This window comes from Lepus europaeus, chromosome 11 (assembly GCF_033115175.1).
Source record: "Lepus europaeus isolate LE1 chromosome 11, mLepTim1.pri, whole genome shotgun sequence".
Classification (NCBI taxonomy): Eukaryota; Metazoa; Chordata; class Mammalia; order Lagomorpha; family Leporidae; genus Lepus; species Lepus europaeus.
In genome coordinates, this window is record NC_084837.1 from 9,190,325 (window position 1) to 9,211,100 (window position 20,776).

Consider the following 20,776-nt stretch of genomic DNA (forward strand, 5'->3'; position numbering starts at 1 on the left):
TTTAGTTAAGAAAGCTGTCAGTAAGGAAAAGACACCAGTAAGCCGAGACTCTCGAAAGTTATCTTGGAGAAGGAGAAATAAATTAATCAAGTTCAAATATTCTTTGTTCATTTTAATGAACAATGAGAGGCAGAGAGTGGGCCAGCGCTGTGGTGTAGCTAGTAAAGCTGCTGCCTGCAGTGCCAGCATCCCATATGGGTGCCGGTTCAAGTCCTGGCTGCTCCACTTCCGATCCAGCTCTCTGCTATGGCCTGGGAAAGCAGTAGAAGATGGCCTAAGTCCTCGGGATCCTGCACCCATGTGGGAGACTTGGAAGAAGCTCCTGGCTCCTGACTTTGGATTGATGCAGCTCTGGTAGTTGTAGCCAATTGGGGAATGAACCAGCGGATGGAAGACCTTTCCCCCTCTCTCTGCCTCTCCTTCTCTCTCTGTGTAACTCTGGTTTTCAAATAAATAATAAATCTTTAAAAAACAAAAACATTCTTTCTCTCCACTTCTACCTCTGTAAGTCTGCTTTTCAAGTAAATAAGTAAATCTTTAAAAAAAAAAAAAGAAAAGAAAACCAGAGAGGCAGAGAGAAACCGGCGTGGGGGGTGGGGGGTGTGGGTGGTTGGGGGGTGTGGGAATCGATCAAGAGATCTTCCATTCGCTGGTTCACTTCCCAAATGGCTGCGGTGCCAGAGCTGGGCTGATTTGAAGCCAGGAGCCAGAACCTTGTTCCGGGTCTCCCATGCAGGTGCAGGGGCCCAAGCAGTTGGACCGTCTTTCACTGCTCTCCTAGACCATATATCAGAGAGCTGGATCAGAAGAGGAGCAGCCAGGTCTCGAACCAGTGCCCATATGGGGTGCCGGCCTGCAGGTGGTGACTTTTACCAGCTATGCCACAGTGCTGGCCCTCAATTATTTTTTATAGTTTCCACAAGTTTTAAATAATGACTTGCCAGGCTTCATTAACTTGACACACCTTCATTTCCTCATTTGAATGAACATTTTTCAAAATTATTTCTTTTTTCTGCCTGCCTTTTTTCTTGATGTTGAGATTTCTAGATAGCCCCCAGTGTCCGTGTCTCTCCTCTTACCTCTTTTGCTGCTTTAACTGTTATTTTTTTTTAATGAGGATTTAATTTTTTAAATTGATTAATTAATTTGAAAGGCAGAGTTACAGAGAGAGGCAGAGAGAGAAAGAGGTCCTCCATCCTCTGGTTTGCTCCCCAGATGGCTGTAGTGGCTGGAGCTGAGCTGATCTGAAGCCAGGAGCCAGGAGCTTCCTTGGTCTCCCACACGGGTGTGGGGCCCAAGGACTTGGGCAGTCTTCCACTGCTTTCCCAGGCCATAGCAGAGAGCTGGATGGGAAATGGAGCAGCCGAGACTCCAACCTGTGCCCATTGGGATGCTGGCACTGCAGGCAGAAGCTTTACCTGCTATGCCACAGTGCTGATCCCTTAATTATTATTTTACATTGAGTGATTCTGAAGTAGAAACACATATAAGATAGAACTCCTTTTTTCTCAGAGACAATGGCTTAGAGGTTAAAAATCCCATTAATTACTATGCTGAGTTAATTATTAATTGGCATATAAATTTAAGATATAATGATGGATTAGAGACTTGAGCAAAGGAAGAGTTCAGGAGTGGTCATTGGATGCTTCATGAAAAATTGACATTTCAGCTGGATATCAGGCTTTATTGTCTGAGATGTAGAAAAGATATTCCAGATAGAACAGTTTGGGCAAAAGAGCCAAAACAGGAAAATGAGAGGTATGTATTGGACAGAGTTTGACTAGATTGGAGGGCTTTTCAGTTGTAGAAGATGGTAGAGATTGATAAAGAGTTTAGAGCTAGATTGTACAGCCGCAAAATGTTCAGGAATTGGGACTTTGTTCTTAGATGAAAAAGAGCCATCGAGATTTTTTAAGTCATCAGAAACTTCTTAATATGCTTGCATAAGTAATGACAGTAATGTGTATGTGTGTTTTTATTAATAAAGCTTGACTTCTTAAAGAGTAATGTTCAAGGCCGGTGCTGGGGCTCAACAGGCTAATCCTCCGCCTGCGGTGCCGGCACACCGGATTCTGTCCCAGTTGCCCCTCTTCCAGGCCAGCTCTTCTGTGGCCCGGGAGTGCAGTGGAGGATGGTCCAAGTGCTTGGGCCCTGCACCCCATGGGAGACCAGGAGAAGCACCTGGTTCCTGCCTTCGGATCAGCGCAATACGCCGGCTGCAGCGGCCATTGGAGGGTGAACCAATGGCAAAGGAAGACCTTTCTCTCTGTCTCTCTCTCTCACTGTCCACTCTGCCTGTCAAAAAAAAAATGCTCAAAACATTTTTTTTCCAAAGTGTAGTGCTAGGCTCATTGTTTAATTTGATTGTTGGCAATACACGTCTTTCAAGACATGTAGATTGTCCTAGGACGAGCATTGTGGTGCAGTGGGTTTAAACTGTCATGCTAGCATCTCACATCAGAGTGCTTGTCCAAGACCCTGCTGGTCTGCTTTCAGTCCAGCTGCCTACTGATGCACCTGGGAAAGGCAGTGCAAGATGGACTGAGTATACTTGGGCTCCTGCCATCCACGTTGGGAAACCTGGATGGAGTTCCAGCCTCCTGGCTTAGGCGTGACTCAGGCTCCTAAGGGCTGCGGCCATTTGGGGAATGAACCAGTAAATAGAAGATCTCTCTCTGTCTCTGGAGCCTCTCTTTGTAACTCTGCCTTTCAAATACATCTCTCTCTTTTTTTAAGATACATTGTCCTTTTCTCATTTTTTCTATCTCATTTTTTTCTGGATCTTGTTTTCAAGACCATATGACTGTGCTGCTCATGAAAAACTGATTTCTTCCAAAATATTTTTCTCTTTTGAAATCGTTTAGTCTTATGTCTTAAAGTTTGTATTATGTTAGCCTTTTATTAAGTAATAGGCACATATGCACTACATTGAAGGTTTTTGTGCTTGTGTCTTGTTCTCAGCAAATATTTGGTAATGTTAAATTGCTGTTTTATAAGTGACTTTGGATCTTGCATTTTGCAAAGTTATTACTGACCTAGGATTTGGTTTGAGCCAAGGCCTTGAAATGATGAGTTTTTTTTTTTTTTTAAAGAAGATTTATTTTATTTATTTGAAAGGCAGGATTGCAGAGAGAGAAGGGGAAAGAGAGAGAGATCTTCTACCTATTGGCTCAGTGCCTGAATGGCTGCAACGGTCTGGGCTGTGCCAGGCTGAAGCCAGAAACCAGGAGCTTCTTCTGGGTCTTCCCTGTGGATGCAAAGGCCATCTGCTGCTGCTTTCCCAGGCGCATTAGCAGGGAGCGGGATCGGAAGTGGAGCAGCCGGAACTTGAACCGGTGACCAAATGGGATGCCGATGTCGCAGGCGTCTGTTTTACCTACTGCATCACAGTGCCAGCCCCAAAATGATGATTTTTATTTTTAATTTTTGTCTTTTATAATACCTTTTTTTTTTTTTTGACAGAGTGGACAGTGAGAGAGAGAGAGACAGAGAGAAGGGTCTTCCTTTGCCATTGGTTCACCCTCCAATGGCCGCCGCGGCTGGCGCGCTGCGGCCGGTGCATTGCGCTGATCCGAAGGCAGGAGCCAGGTGCTTCTCCTGGTCTCCCATAGAGTGCAGGGCCCAAGCACTTGGGCCACCCTCCACTGCACTCCCGGGCCACAGCAGAGAGCTGGCCTGGAAGAGGGGCAATCAGGACAGAATCCGGCATCCCGACCGGGACTAGAACCTGGTGTGCCGGTGCCGCAAGGTGGAGGATTAGCCTATTGAGCCACGGCGCCGGCCTTTTTTTTTTTTTTTAAAGATATCTGAAGTAGTTACACAGAGAGAGAAGGAGAGGCAGAGAGAGAGAGGTCTTCCATCTACTGGTTCACTCCCCAGATGGCTGCAACTGCTGGAGCTGCGCTCATCTGAAGCCAGGAGCCAGGAGCTTCTTCTGGGTCTCCCATGTGGGTGCAGGGATCCAAGCACATGGGCCATCCTCCGTTGCTTTCCCAAGTACATTAGCAGGGAGCTGGATTGGAAGTGGAGCAGCGGGACTCGAACTGGTGCTCTTATGGGGTGCCGGCACTACGGGCGGCGGCTTTACCCACTACACCACAGTGCTGGCCCAAATATAATGTCTTTTTAAAAATTTATTATTTTTTAAGGAATTCAAATTTCATAAGTACATCTTTAGGAATATAGTTATTCTTACTCCATACCCATCCTCCCACCCACACCCCACTTCACCTCCTCCTCCCTTTCCCCTCCCCAGTCCCATTCTCCATTAAGATTTATTCTCAAATAATTTTGTACACAGAAGACCAACTCTATACTAAGTAAAGATTTCAACAATTTGCGCGCACGCACACACAAACACACAAAATGTTTGAGAAATAGTTTTACACTTACCTCTCATAATACAACTCATTGAGGACAGAGGTCCTGCGTGGGGAGTTAGTGTGCAGTGACTCCTGTTGTTAATTTAACAATTAACACTCTTATGCATGACATCAGAGTGATGACTTTTAGAGTCATCACTTTAGATCAGTAGTTCTCAGTGTTTTTTCCTGCTGTGAAATATAGTAGGTGAAATTTTGACATGCAAGAACACTCCAATGGATTTTATAGTAAAAAGTATTATAGTAGTTTATAGTTGCCACAGCTGTCCTGGGATTTATTATAGATTTAACAGGTAATGGGTAATATGCAATTCTTAGGCAGTAACTGTAATAAGTCTCTCCCATTATTTTCTCTGGAAGACTGGCATATTATACTATAAGCAGAGGGGATGCTGTGAGGATTATCTGAAATTCCTTTTTTTCCCCAAAGATTTTATTTATTTATTTATTTGAGAGGTAGAGTTACAGAGGGAGAGACAGAAAGGTCTTCCTTCCACTGGTTCACTCCCCAAATGTCTGCAACGGCCGGAGCTGTGCTGATCTGAAGTCAGGAGCCAGGTGCTTCTTCCCGGTCTCCCAACATTCGTGCAGGGGCTCAAGCACTTGGTCCATCTTCTACTACTTTCCCAGGCCACAGCGGAGAGCCAGATTGGAAAAGGAGCAGCCAGGACTAGAACTGGCGCCCATATGGGATGCCGGCACTGCAGGCGGAGAATTAACCTACTGCGCCACGGCGCCAGCCCCTCTATTTTCTTTTAAGGTTCAAAGCAGTACTTTAGAAATATCAAATTACCTGTGAGAACTCCCAAGTTACTGTGGTATCTATTTTTCAAGATAGCTTTAAGACATTTTGGAATTCTAATTTTCCACTAGTTCAGATGTTTTGTTTATTTTAAATAGATAGTACTGCACCTTAATGTAGATTAGATTGTAGTCTAAAGTTTCTTCTGAATTCCACTAGAACCTGGTGTGCCGGCGCCGCAGGCAGAGGATTAGCCTATTGAGCCGTGGCGCTGGCCACGAATCACTTTTAAAATAGTACTGATTGAGTATTCTCATCTGTGTATTTGATATATGTCTTTGTTTATTTAAATCTTTCTTAATTTCTTCAGTGTTTTCTAGTATTGCATGCTTTGGAGGCCAATGTAAATGATGTTAAAATTAATTTTGTGTTATTACTAATACATGGAAATGCAGTTGGTATTTTAATATCAATTTAGTATCTAATTTTTTTTGGACGATTTATTTATTTATTTGAAAGGCAGTTTCAGAGAGGCAGAGGTAGAGAAAGAGGGAGGTCTTCGATCTTCTGGTTTACTCCTGAAATGACCGCAATGGCTGGAGTTGGGCTGATCCAAAGCCAGGAGCCAGGAGCTTCTCCCAGGTCTCTCACATGGATGGCAGGAGTCCAAGTACTTGGACCATCTTCATTGCTTTTCCCAGGCCATCGTTGACACATGCCGGGGACACAGGTGGAGGCTTAGCTTTCTACACCACAGCACCAGTCCCATATGTGGTGTACTTTTAATCTATGCTGACAATCTCTGTTTTTTTAATAGAGATATTTAGACTTAATTATTGATACAGTTGGATTTAAGCCTATCACCTAGCTATTTGTTTACTACTAGTTTGCATTTCCTTTTCATACCCTTTTATTTCAATGGCAAATTTTAAAATATTCCATTTTTTTGTATTTCTTTGGCTTTTTAGTTTTTTTACTTTTTTTTTTCCTAAAGTAGTTCTAGGGTTTTACAGCATGCATTTTGAATTATCACAGTAAGCCACCTCTCTCTCAGTATCCCCTATTATTAACATCTTGAATTGGTGTGTCACATTTGTCACAATTCATGAACCAGTCTTGATGATACATTAAGTCTATAGTTGACATTAGGGCTTACTCTGTATTGTCTAGTTCTATTGTGTTATTTCTTCTTCATGAAGAACTTCCTTCAGTATTTCTTGTAATGCAGGACTGCTGATGAGTGATTATCTCAGCTTTTATTTGCCTGAAATGTCTTTGTGAAGGACATTTTTGCTTTATTTAGATTTTAGCTTATACATTTTTTTTCTTCCTACCTCTTTATGGGTGTTAACTGCTTAGTTTCAAACTTGTTTGCATTACTTTTGACAAAGAATGTGTGATAATTCTTAGCTTTCTCTGTGTTGGGGTGGGGAACATCAAAAGGCCTGCCAAATCGCTTGGGTTTGTCCTTCCAAGGCAACTATGGGACTCAAAATTCAATAAATCTATATTAGGCTGATTTTTAAGTTGATAATTTTCTATGTCTCTTGAATGATGTTATAAATATCCACATAGCCCTTGGCAGAGAAAAGGTTCCCCAGACCTGCTGTATGTGTAATGTGCCCCCTCAGCTCTTCGACTGTTTGACAGTCTTCAGGATTTTCTCTGCATTGCTAGATTTCAGCAGTTTGATGATTATGTCTGAGCAGCTGGGTCTCAAACTGGCACCCATATGGGATGCTGGCACCACAGGCAGCAGCTTAACCAGCTATGCCACAGCGCTGGCCCCAGTTTTTTGAGATACTATATGTCTCATTTGATTCTTCTCGAAACACTTTTATCTTTTTTGTTCCTGTTTATTTATTTATTTTTATTATTTTATTATTATTTGAAAAGCAGGCCTCCCACCTGAGTGGCAGGGGGCCAGGTACTTTAGCTATCATCCATTGCCTTCCTAGGTACACTAGCAGGGAACTGGATTAGAAGCGGAACAACATTCTGTTATGGTCTTGCAGTGCTACAATGCCAGACCCTGTGCCTAAATTCTAATCTGGCTTCACTAATCTACCAAGTGTATGACCTTCAGAAGTTGCTTGTTTAGTATTTCAGTTTCCCTTGTGGATAATAATAAGGTTGTTGTTGATCTTGTAACAGTTTATATATTTAATACTGATTAGCATATGATAGATACTCAAACATTACCACTTGTGCAGTCAAGTCAATTGCTGTCACTGCATTACTTTCCCTGGACGCTTTATATATATATATATATATATATATATATTTTTTTTTTTTTTGGACAGGCAGAGTGGACAGTGAGAGAGAGACAGAGAGAAAGGTCTTCCTTTTCTGTTGGTTCATCCCCCAATGGCCGCTGCGGCCGGCGCACTGCGCCGATCCAAAGCCAGGAGCCAGGTGCTTCTCCTGGTTTCCCATGCGGGTGCAGGGCCCAAGCACTTGGGCCATCCTCCACTGCCTTCCCGGGCCACAGCAGAGAGCTGGCCTGGAAGAGGAGCAACCGGGACAGAATCCGGTGCCCCGACCGGGACTAGAACCCGGTGTGCGGGTTACTTAAGGCCAGGGCTTTAACCTGCTGCGCCACAGCGCCGGCCCCTAAAATGGATTTCATAGTTTTGTTGAGATCAAGGACCCATGAAAAATAGTTCAGTTCAAGTTGATAATGCAGGTTAATTTGAGAAACTGTATTTTTGACATTTCAGTGTGATCATTAAAATCATTAAAAACCTTATTTATTAGAGAGGGGAGAGCATACACGCTTGCTTCTGTCTGTTGATTGACTTCCCCAATGATCACAACAGCTGAGTGGGGCCAGGCTAAACTGAGAAGCGGGCAGATAGATTCAGGTTTCCCATGTAGGTGGCAGGGACCCAAGTACTTGAGCCATTAACACTTCTATACATCTCTAAAGGAGGAGGTGTTAATTTCTAAATAAAAACAAAATCACAGTATCACAATAACTAATACTGCTGAATAAGATTCATAAAATTGATGTTTCTTTGAAGAAATGATTGTTTTCATTTGATAAAGCAGATTTAGTTAGAGGGGTTCATTGAATTACTCAATAATGCAATCATAAATTACTGTATTAGCATCCTGATTCATCCTGACCAATCAGGGTGAGGAGAAGGGAATCTTTTACTATTTTTTTCCTTTTCCTTTTAAACTAAATACCCTATTTCTTTCTCTGAGCAAGAATGTAGCAGGACTGGATTGTTCTTTATGTGCCCAATCTTGGCTAGTGTTCACTAGTTTTTATTTATTAATACAGATTATTGACAGTAGTCAATTTTTTCTGTTCATTTTGTAATTTTATGTTTGTTTTATTTCATTATTCTCTTGAGAGATAGTAAAAAGTATATTTATACATACTGTATTGGATTAAAGAGCTGTTTCAACACAATACAAATCACTAACCTATTATTGATAGTTTTCTAAAAGAAAAATCATACAAAGAACATTTTCCTTTTTAGTCTGGTTTATCAAAATTGGTAAGGCTATATATTGTATAGTATAGATAAACACAAAGTGTATCATAATGACATAGAATATAGGAAAATGGGACTAGGAATCTAAATGTTGAATCTTGCAGTGCAAAGAAATAGAACTGGGACTGACATTGCTGTATAGCAAGCTAAGCTGCCACATGCAATGCTGGCATCCCATGTCTTAACTGTGTTTGAGAACTGACTGCTCTGCTTTGCATCCAGCTCCCTGCTAATGGCGCCTGGGAAAGGAGTGAAAGATGGCCCAGGTACTTGGGCTCCTGTCACCGCATGGGGGACCTAGATGAAGCTCTGGGCTCCTGACTTCAGCCTGGAGTAGCCCTGGCCATTGAGGCCATTTTGGAAGTGAGCCAGTGAATGTAAGGCACCCCCCCCCCCCCCCCAAGCACACAATATTTATTGATTTCAAAGTCAGAGATAGAAGGAAAGACAGGGAGATCTTCCACCTACTGGTTCACTCCCCAAATGGCAGCAACAGCTGGGACTAGGCCAGACTGAAGCCAGGAGCCAGGAGCTTCATCCAGGTCTCCCATATGGGTGTGTGGGCCCAAGTACTTGGGCCATTTTCTGATGCTTTCCCAAGCACATTAGCAGGGAGCTGGATCAGAAGTGGAGGGGCTGGAACATGAGCTGGTGCCCATATGGATTGCCAGCAGTGCAGTTGGAGGCTTAGCCTTGTATGCCACAGCGCTGGCCCCTGGAAGATCTCTTTCTGTCTCTGCATATCTCTGTTTCTCTGCCTTTCAAATAAATAAGTCCTTAAAAAAAAAAAAAAGAAATATTATTGAACATTTGTGTACTGCTTCTCAAAAAAAAAATGGAGTAGTGACATTAGAAATATTTTAATTGGCTAATGGTTTGTTTTATCAGTTAGATAAAACAGATGCCCTTTAAAAATTTAATTTTCTGTTATTCAGGAAGTGTTTATGGAGCTACCTGCCAGGAATGGTATTGAGTGCTAGAATTATGATAAAGTATATTTAATTTTTTTAGAGAACAGTAACTCAAATCATTTTTTAAAAAATTTAAGGAATTCAATTTTTTAAAGGAATTTCACTTTGTGAAAAATGATCGAAGAATTTTCTGCAACAATCATAATCTAAATGCACTTTTTGCTGATATTTTGACTTCTAGTAAGGCCTTTTCCCTTTTTCTGTGTTATGAAGTAAATAAACACAATGAAAATGTTTTTCAAAAACCAGGCTCTTCTGTGAGTTGAATGATAGTCATTTAAAGTTTATTTGGTGAATTAATGAATACTAATTAGGGAAATTTATAAAATCCAGTTAAATGCATAATATTATATAATGATGGTTTCTCTTACGTGTTGTCTGATGATAATACCAAACTTTTTGATCTTTTACACTTCTGGATTCTGCTTTAGTTAACTTTACTTGAAAAATGAAGAAAAAAAATCTAAAGGACAACAGGAGGGAGGGAGAGGTGGAAGCATGAGTTACTCTAGTACTAAGGGGCAATTTCCATTTTTAAAATTAATTAATTTTCTTTTATTTGAGACAGAGAGAGAGAGATCTTCCTTTGATGGGTTTACTTCTCAAATGCTTAGAGTAGCCAGATCTGGGCCAGGCTGAAGCCAGGAGCTCAAAGCTTAATCTAGGTCTCCAGGTTGGGTTGCAGGGACCCAGGTAATTGAGACATTATCTGCTGCCTTCCAAAAGTGAGGCTGGAGGGCTGGTGCTGTGGCGCAGTGGGTTAACGCCCTGGCCTGAAACACTGGCATGGCATATGGGCGCTGGTTCAAGACCTGGCTGCTTCGCTTCCGATCCAGCTCTCTGCTATGGCCTGGGAAAGCAGTACATGATGGTCTGAGTCAAGGACATGATGGCCTGAGTCCTTGGACCCCTGCACCCACGTGGGAGACCCAGAAGAAGCTCCTGGTTTCGGATCAGTTCAGCTCCAGCCGTTGTGGCCAATTGAGGAGTGAACCAGGGGATGGAAGACCTCTCTCTCTCTCTCTGCCTCTGCCTGTTTCGAGAAGAATCAAATGAGACATATAGTATCTCAAAAAACTGGGGCCAGCGCTGTGGTATAGCTGGTTAAGCTGCTGCCTGTGGTGCCAGCATCCCATATGGGTGCCAGTTTGAGACCCAGCTGCTCAGACATAATCATCAAACTGCTGAAATCTAGCAATGCAGAGAAAATCCTGAAGACTGTCAAACAGTCGAAGAGCTGAGGGGGCACATTACACATACAGCAGGTCTGGGGAACCTTTTTTCTGCCAAGGGCTCTGACTTTCAAATAAATAAATAAATCTTAAAAAAAAAAAAAAAAGGCCAGCGCCATGGCTCAATAGGCTAATCTTCCACCTGTGGCGCCCGCACACCGGGTTCTAGTCCCAGTCAGGGTGCCGGATTCTGTCCCAGTCGCTCCTCTTCCAGTCCAGCTCTCTGCTGTGGCCTGGGAGTGCAGTGGAGGATGGCCCAAGTGCTTGCTTGGCCCCTGCACCCGCATGGGAAACCAGGAGAAGCACCTGGCTCCTGGCTTCGGATCAGTGCAGCTCCGGCAGCCATCTGGGGAGTGAACCAGTGAATGGAAGACCTCTCTCTCTCTCTCTTGAACCCAGGCATTTTGATGTGGAATGGAGGCGTCGGAAACAGTATTTAACCCCAGTGCCAAACATCTGCCTCCCCCCCTTAAAAATTGTTTATTTTTATTTGAAAGGCTGAGAGAAAGATCAAGGAAAGATTTTCAAGTGAAAGATGAAGTAGACAAATTTAGCTGTATCTCATGTGGGGAGGATCAAAGAGAAAAATAAGGTGATTTTAAAGTATTTTTTAAAAATGTAGACTTTTTTATGATTTTGAATTATTGTTTTAAATCGAGATCCCAGATTTGTAGAGTTCTGGAGTTTGTTAATTTTAATTAAGGTTCACAATATCAGTAAGATGTGTATTCCTCAGTAGTTTTCATGAGTGGAAACTCATCTGAATTCTACCTTCTATTCAAAATGGTGAAGAAATGAATTATATTAATACATATATTTTAAAATAATCAATTTTGAAAAATTTTATGAAAGGATATTTTTTGGTCTGTTGTGATATGTTAACATTAACACTTCAAATATTAGATATTATTGATTCAACTTAGTGATTATGTCAGTGAAAAAACTTAGGAGCAGTATCATAAAAATTTTTTGGTTTTTCAAGAATACTTTGGCTCTTTAACATAAAGTCTTTTTCGTTGAGTCACTGATAGAATTATTTTTATGCATCCACAAAATGAGTTGTTAAAATATTCTGATAACCAAAGTCAAGTTTTGTGTGACTGGTTTTCTTGTTAGAACTCATCTGAAGGACAGCACATTTAATGACGTCCTTTAATTGAGGAAACTAGGAAAAAAGGGGTTGTTTTTCAGTCTAGAACTTAATGTTTGTATAGATGGGATAAGAATAGTGAAGTCTAAGTCTCTTTTTTTTTTTTTTTTTTGAAAGATTTATTTTATTTGAAAGGCAGTGTTAGAGAGAAATCTTCCATTTGCTCATTTACTCCCCAAATGACCACAACTGCCAGGGCTGGGCCAGGCTGAAGCCAGGAGCTTGGAATCTGATCCAGGTCTCCTACGTGGGTGGCAGGGCCCAACCCTGTGGACCATCTTCCACTACTGCACCCATGTGGGAGACCCAGAGGAGGCTCCTGGATCCTGGCCTCAAATCAGCTCAGTTCTGGCTGTTGCAGCTATCTGGGGAGTGAACCAGCAGATGGAAGACTTCTCTCTCTGCCTCTGCCTCTGCCTCTCTGTAATTCTGCCTTTCAAGTAAATAAATTTTATTAAAAAAAAAAAAAAGACATTTTTGGTCCGAGTCTAGTGCTCGAGCGAGGAGGTTGTGGCGTCTTGCGTGTTTGAGATTTAAGCTCCAGCCAGGATGATCGAGGTTGTTTGCAACGACCGTCTGGGGAAGAAAGTCCGTGTTAAGTGCAACACCGATGACACCATTGGGGACCTTAAGAAGCTGATCGCAGCCCAGACAGGGGCCCATTGGAACAAGATTTTCCTTAAGAAGTGGTACACGATTTTTAAGGACCACATGTCGCTAGGGGACTATGAAATCCTTGATGGGATGAACCTGGAGCTTTATTACCAATAGAGCAGAATTCCTGCCCCACCCCCACCGCGCCCTCCTGCCCCACCTGCACCCCTGCACGGGTATGGACACTTGTTTTTAAAAACTCACATTAATAAAAGCCTAGATACTGGGAAAAAAAAAAAAGACATTTTAAGTCCTGACAGGTCTCTAGGTTCACTGATCTTGTCTTCTGCAGTGTATGATATGTTTTTAATTTCATCCAGGATGTTTCTTAGTTCTGATAATTATCTTTCATGTCTTTTGTTTGTTTCCTTGTGTTCTTATTTTTCCTGTATCTTCTCTAATTTGTTTATTTTTATTATTATTTGTTTATTTTATTATTTATTATTGTTTTAATGGCCTCATCTGTTAATGCTGTTAAATTTATCTCTGGTTCTCTTTATAAATGTGATTGACTTAGTTCTCCTTACTATGGGCTACATTTTTCTGCTTCTTTCTATTCCTTGTAGTTTTTATTTGGATGCTGGACTTTGTGGTTTGACATTGTGAAGGATTTTTCTTTAAGTATTTTTAAGTATTTTTTGTATAGTGTTAAATTTTATTTTTGTACTCATATAAGTTAGTTGGCAACAGTTAAATCCTTTTGAAGTTTTTTAAGCTTTGTCAGTGTTAGTCTAGAGCAGCCTTGCCTAGTAAGGTTATGTTTTTCAGAGGGATGTACTGCATGCTCTTCTTAGGATTTTTCTTAAAGTAATCTCAATCAATATTGCAAAAATTTGGTTAGTTTGTCTTTCGTGAGGGAAATTTCATGGCCCAAGAATAGTCCAAGTAGTATTGAAAGTAGAAGGACCTTTTCTATTCAAAGCTTGTATAAATTTTTAACATTTAATTCTGTGAAATAATGCCAGAGATAAAGTACTGAAAAGTCTGGAAAGTGTTGTTTACACATTTATGAACATTTGCTTTATGACAAAACTTGTTCTTCCATGATGGAAGACTTACTGAATGAATGATATTGGATGATTGATCCCTATGGAAAGATATGGCTTGTGTTCCATACCATATATAAAAATCAACTTTAGGTTGTTCATTTCAAGCTGAAAGGTAAAACTGAAACTTTTAGAAACTAATATATGAGAACAGTAATAGCAGAATGTTCATGAGCTTGGGTCAGGCAAAGATTTTTTAAAATTTATTTACTTATTTGAAAGAGTTGGGGAATGGGAGAGACAGAGAAATACCTTCCATCCCCTGTCTTACTCCCCAGATGATCGCAACAGCCGTGGGTGGGCCAGACAGAAGCCAGGAGCCTGGGATTCCATCCAGGTTTCCCACGTGGGTGGCAGGGTCCCAAATACTTGAGCTATCTTTTCGTGCTTTCCCAGGTTCATAAGCAGGGAGCTGGAATGGAAGTGCAGCAGTACGACCTCGAACTGACGCTTGCTTATATGGAATGCCAGGAGCAGCTTAACTCACTGGGATACAGTACTGACTTCCAAAGTTTTCTTTAAAAATAAATGAAAACCTCTAATATTTAAAAAATAATAATTTGATTGCACTAAGTTTAAGAAATTTTGTTCCTGCGAAGTAATTAATAATGGAAAGGCAAACCAGAGTGCAGAGGTAGTTGTAGTTCATTTAACTGCCTAAAGACATGTACCACAATGTTTAAAACACTTCGAAAGAATCTAGTGAAAAAATGTACAAGAGACATAAGTAGACACTTCATCAAAGAAATTGAAATATTTAAGAAGTATGTAAAAGAAAACTTGCTTGACCTTATTGGTCATCTGGAAAATGTAAATTAAAACTGGCAGAGAGGCTCCATTGTGAGCTCACTGGAGTGGGTAAAATTTTAAAAAGTGATTGGCACTTAGGGGATAATATTATGAGAATTAAATAATATTGCTGAATGTGTGTTGTTCCAACCACTTTAGTAAATAATTTGACATTTACATACCCCATGACCTAGTAATTTCTTTCTAAGGGTAAACCTCAGAGTAATGTGTGTATATGGAGATGTGTTAAGTAACACTAGTAGGAATACTGTTGTGATAGCCTCAAAAGCAATACAGCAATGAACAGCATAAATAAAATAATGATATATTTATTTGATGGAATGCTTTATAGCTGTAAAAGTGGTTGAACCACAGTGATACATAACACAGATGAATATCATAAGTATGATTTTTCTTAAAAGAAGCCAAAAACAAAACAATTTATATATGATTCCATTGATATAAAACAGAAACAAAACCCAAAATAAAGTAGGAAGAATAAGCTATAATGTTTAGGGATCTGTGCTTATACTATAAAATAAAATCATCAGCAAAAAAGAGATACTGCTACAAAAATCAGGGAACTTTTTCATTTTGGAAAAATGCATTTTTGGAAAAATGCAGGAAATTTTGCATTTTGTTTGGAGTGGGGCGAGATAAATGATGATTACAGGTAGTACTGAGTCAGGAGTGCTGATGTTCTCTTAGATCTGATTTGTAATCATTTCAATTTGTAATAAATCCTTGAGCTGTGCATATTATATATATATATATATATGTATTTTATGTCTGTTTTGTAACTCAAAATAAAAAAACACACCACACACTTACATTTGTTCATGTACATTATATGTTAAATTTCCAAATTCCAAATTCCATTGCATGCCCTTTTTTGCTCCTATAGTCCTTTCCACATTCATGTAAAGGTCTTCTGCTTCTGAGTATGTGGTGTATGTAGTCTTGTTTGTCTGAATGAATAGGGATGATTAGACATAGAGCAGCATTTATTTATAGGTGTGATTCATATGATAGGCTAAAAGGTTATAACGTATTTAAGATTTAAATCATAATAGAATTGAGATAATCTCTGGTAATGTTTATTTACCTTTCTGTAGGATTTAACTATTTGTAAAATAGTTTTTCCAGAAATCATTATGACATCCTGTAAAGTATTTAGGATAAATGTAAATGTCTGAATTTTATAAATAAGAGGGCATAAAATTTTTTTTCTTTTTTTTTTGTTTTTTTTTAAATTTTATTTAATGAATATAAATTTCCAGTGTACAGCTTATAGATTACAATGGCTTCTCTCTCCCATAACTTCCCTCCCACCCGCAACCCTCCGCTCTCCCGCTCCCTCTCCCCTTCCATTTGCATCAAGATTACTTTTCAATTCTCTTTATATACAGAAGATCAATTTAGTATAAAGATTTCAACAGTTTGCACCCACATAGAAACACAAAGTGAAACATACTGTTGGAATACTACTTATAGCATTAAATCAAAATGTACAGCACATTAAGGACAGAGATCCCACATGAGGAGCAAGTGCACAGTGGCTCCTGTTGTTGACCCAACAAATTGACACTCTAGTTTATGGCGCCAGTAACCACCCTAGGCTGTCGTCATGAGTTGCCAAGGCTATGGAAGCCTTCCAAGTTTGCCGACTCTGATCATATTTAGACAAGGTCATAAAAGACAGAGTGAGGATAGTAACCAATGATCCTAAGAGTGGCATTTACCGGGTTTGAACAATTATACAGCATTAAGTGCGGAAGAGGACCATCAGTACACACAGGTCGGGAGTAGAGCCATTGGTGGTAGAGGATATGATTACGAAGGAATGAGGCCCAAGTACGCTAAACAGGGTCTAGAAAAAAGGACAGAGTCATTATTAGAGGAGCTAAGAAAGGTGCTGTCTAAGCTACAGTTAAGTTTTCTGACTGAGAGGCAAATAGAACCTCACAGAAGGGGCTTGATAATAATCTGGTGGGCTTTAGGCCCTGTAAGTTCAGAGGCCCAGACCTATCTATCTCTTCACATGGGGTATATCCTAAGGGAGGTGTGAACCTCCTAGGGGAAGGCACTCTGTTGACTTTCATTACTTGGCTGGCCTGGGAGGAGAGCTGGCCAGGTAAAGGCAGGGGGCATCTCTAACAAGAAATTTACAGTTCTGCCTGCAATGTTGCTGACCCTACTTGACCATCCCCTCAGCTGCAGTGGTCACTTTGGAAGTTGGGCTGAGTGAAGGGCTTTTCAGCTTAGAGCCAGTAAGATCTGTGGCTCTGACCTGGGCATCCTTCGACTCCAGGGCAGGTCCATTTCCAGTGATCCAACTCTTGGCAGAGCTGCCAGGGCTCTTCACAAGCTGACTTCTGCTGAAGCCCAGGCTTACCACATTGAAAGCCACTGCAGTGGACTGGCCTGTTGGGTCTCCTTGAGGGCAGATCACTGTACAGATCAGCCATTAATAGGCCTGCCACCATTGCTTCTGATGCCTAGCTTTCATTTCTTTCTGGTTTGTGTTAAAGCAGACCAGAGGATGCAAGTCAAGGGAGTGCCCGTGTCCCATCTCTAATCTTCGGTGGCCTGAACTACAAGTCTATAGTCACAGGCATGTTCTGTAGTAGTTTTTCTAAGGTAGACAGACAATGCTCATGAGGAAAATTATATTCTCACTTTAAAACTTTCTTTCCCTTTGGTCTGAAAGGGAGGTTTTTTCTACTTACTGTATACTTGGCTGATGGCGAAGTGAATCTAGCTATGAGATTATTATTTAAGTTCTTATTTTGGCTATGCTATTACAGAAAAATGTTAGCCATCTCTTTTATAAGGTCTAAAGATTAAATTGTGCATCCTACAGATTCCTTCATAATAGAATTAGTTTCCTACCTTGAAGAGAATAGAGAAATGAAAGAACAAGTTGGGCTTAGAATAGAGAAATGAGGGAGCAAGTCCTAGATCGCCTGCTGACAATAGCAATATCACATGAATACTTAGCAAACAGTTTCAACCATTAGATAACAAGTTAAGAAAACATTTACCAGAAAGTCCAATGCCTTCTATAAATTTTAAGAATCATGTATTTGAAAACACCTCTTAAATATCTAACATGGTGTAGTTTGTTTAACCAGTAAACTTAAGCACAACCATATAAAATGTTTTTAGTTTCTTTCTACCAACACGTTTAAAACATATGATACACAGATTCAGGTCCCACAAATTAAAATGTATCTTTGATTGATTTTAGCAGCTTAAATTTATGGACAATCTTATCTATAAGCCATTTAAAATAAAACTCAATAAAATTTTCCCATGAGGACATACAATATGTACACACATATAACATAACATAATAGACGAATATAGCAATTTTAATAATAGCTTTTAAAATCTTTAACTCTTTTTGTAGATTGCCAATTGATTTGAATTGCTTTTTGTTTTTAGTAACCTCAGTTCACCATACTTTCTCTCAGTTGGTACTGTTAATACATTATTGGCTTCATCTGTTTACAGAGCCATCCCAAAGTACTGAATACAATAGAAGTGGCTGGACAAAGTCCATAGGAACCTATAGGAGGACAGCTAAACACCGAACCAACAACGCTTTAGTTTTATGAGCAGCAAATCATATATAACTGTGGATGACAAAAGACTTTAAGTCGCCATGTTTAAAATTATAAACTCATCAACCAACAAGAGGCACTTGCTTACTTCACAGTATTTTTGAAAGCACCTGTAGGATTTTACAAGTATTTAACCCTTTAGGCCTCTGGGGCTTTCTCATTAAGATAACTATCATGTCTAGTAACACAAGATCAGTAGACTTTTTAATTCTCAAACATTTGTATTAATAGCATTTTCCATTATAGAAACTTAAAGTTTGGTACCACATCACATCTTGACAGTACTTCTAATATAATCCAAATAGCCTGATTAGTTGGTGTCTCTATAAGATGAGAGACATAGGTCCTTCGATTTTTTCAGTTGGGCCCAAACTGGAAAAACCAAAGTCCAAGATTTACTGGAAATTTTAGAGACCAGATTGTTTGAAACTTTGATTTTTTTGAATGCCTGTCAAGAATGCCAAGAAGGCTCAAAATCCAAAATATGTGGTTGAAATAAGATTCCTTAAAATCATGACATAACATAGACCAAATTTGATCATTGTTACAAGGTGATTATTCAAATCTTTGAAAATAAGCACATATTTAAATAACCCATAGCTCTTAATAAAAATTCAGCTGTTTTTGAACAATTAGAATTTAACAAACATCAAGAGAACATAATAGATTACTTTAACACATTGCTTTAACAGAGCATCAGAGTTTAATTCTACGTCAAAGAGAAATTGAGCTTCCTGTGATCTTTTGCTGTGAGGTTTCCTTCCTTTACCTTCTTTCATATTGGTGACCATGTTTCTGTGTTTCTGTGTGTAACACATCTTTAAGCATCTTTTGCAGGGCAGGACGAGTGGCAACAAATTCTTTCAGTTTCTGTTTGCTATGAAAAGTCTTAATTTCACCTTCATTCACAAATGAGAGCTTTGCAGGATATAATATTCTGGGCTGGCAGTTTTTCTCTCTTAGTACCTGGGCTATGTCTCGCCATTCCCTTCTAGCTTGTGGGGTTTCTGATGAGAAGTCTGCTGTGAGTCTAATTGGAGATCCTCTAAGAGTAATCTGACGTTTCTCTCTTGCACATTTTAGGATCTTTTCTTTATGTTTCACTGTGGTGAGTTTGATTACAACATGTCGTGGTGAGGATCTCTTTTGGTCATGTTTATTAGGGGTTCTATAAGCTTCCTGTACTAAGATGCCTCTGTCCTTCTCCAAACCTGGGAAATTTTCTGCTAGTATCTCACTGAAAATGCCTTCTAATCCTTTCTCCCTCTCCATGCCTTCAGGAACTCCTAGAACCCGAATGTTGGGTTTTTTAATAGTATCCTGTAGATTCCCGACAATATTTTTTAGATGTCTAATTTCTTCTTCTTTTCTTTGGTTTGCCTGTTTCCTTTCCTGTTCTCTGTCTTCTAAGTCTGATATTCTCTCTTCTGCTTCGCCCATTCTGTTTTTAAGGCTCTCTAATGTGTTTGTCATTTGATCTATTGAATTCTTCATTTCATTATGATTTCTCGTCACTATCACCGTTTCTTGTTCTACTAGTTGTTTCATTTCATTTTGATTCCTCCTTAATATTTCATTTTCACGAGAGAGATTTTCTATCTTGTCCATGAAGGATTTCTGTAGTTCAAGAATTTGTTTTTGAGAACTTCTTAATGTTCTTATCAATTTTTTGAGATCCGCTTCTTGCATTTCTTCGATCTCATCATCTTCATAATCTTGCATTGGGGTGTCTTCGTTTGGGGGCGTCATAGTGTCTTCCTTGTTCTTGCTAGCTTGGTTTTTGCGTTTGTTGTTTGGCATGTTGGAGATACTTGGTTTCTTCACTGTGGTGTTTTTTCTTGTTACACTATGGCTCTCTATATTAAGTGGACTGTCTGCTTTTGGTGGAGCCTTAGAGGCTTGAGATGAGTGTGGACTGAGAGCTGTGTTTGGTTCCTCGGGGTTGAGGGTGTGTCAAAGATGACACTCCCAGGTTAGGTGTGGTAAATCTCTTTCTTTTCTTTTTTTGATTCAAAAGGGAAGTAATTCCGCACAGCTGAACGTAATTGGAGGTAGTTAGCAGGCAAATGATATACCCACAGGAGCCAGAGATTGGAAGCTCTTTCCCAAGGACCACACAGGGAATCTGTGCTGCCCTCAGTGTGGGCTCCAATTCTCCTGCAGTCTCCCACTGGGTTGCCAAGTTAGATCCTAATCTCCTGTTATTTCACCCCTCCCCCCAGAGTCAGGTGTTTCTGCCAAGCTCAGGGCCGGTGCAGACCTGAGGTCGCCCTGCTTATGACATATGTCCAAAATGGCGCCTGCTCTTTGTCTTGCTCGCCTTTGAGGGGTGAGTGGAGGGAGAGAAACTCGTGTCCGTATCGGTCACTTTTTTTTTTTTTTTTCCTCTCTCTCTTCTAGTTAGCCTGGTGAACTTTTCCCCACGGAGTTTCAAGCCTCATTCCCTCTAGTCTCCTCTCTCCACTTGCCCGCTGGTGTCTCGGGCTATTGAGGTTCAGCTCACCTCGCGTTCCAGCGCTGGTGCGTTGAGTCCACCGCTGGTGTCCCGAACTTGGGCTCCCACGCTCTCCAGGCAGGTCCACTGTGAATCACTAGTTCCAGAAGAGTTTCCTCCGCTGTTTCTTCCCCTACTCTTCCTTGACCCTGCGGTATCTCCACTTTTATTAACCTGTCTCGAC

At 40.4% G+C, this 20,776-nt stretch overlaps 2 protein-coding genes across 6 annotated transcripts in view; both read left to right on the forward strand.

The window, feature by feature from the left end:
• MEF2A (myocyte enhancer factor 2A) overlaps positions 1 to 20,776 on the forward strand; it is a 152,410-nt gene that overhangs the window by 19,269 nt on the left and 112,365 nt on the right. The window lies entirely within an intron of this gene.
• Positions 12,469 to 12,761, forward strand: LOC133769345 (ubiquitin-like protein 5). Its single transcript, XM_062204547.1, has one exon. It carries the CDS (start codon positions 12,533 to 12,535, stop codon positions 12,752 to 12,754), a length of 222 nt encoding a protein of 73 aa, XP_062060531.1. The 5' UTR covers positions 12,469 to 12,532; the 3' UTR covers positions 12,755 to 12,761.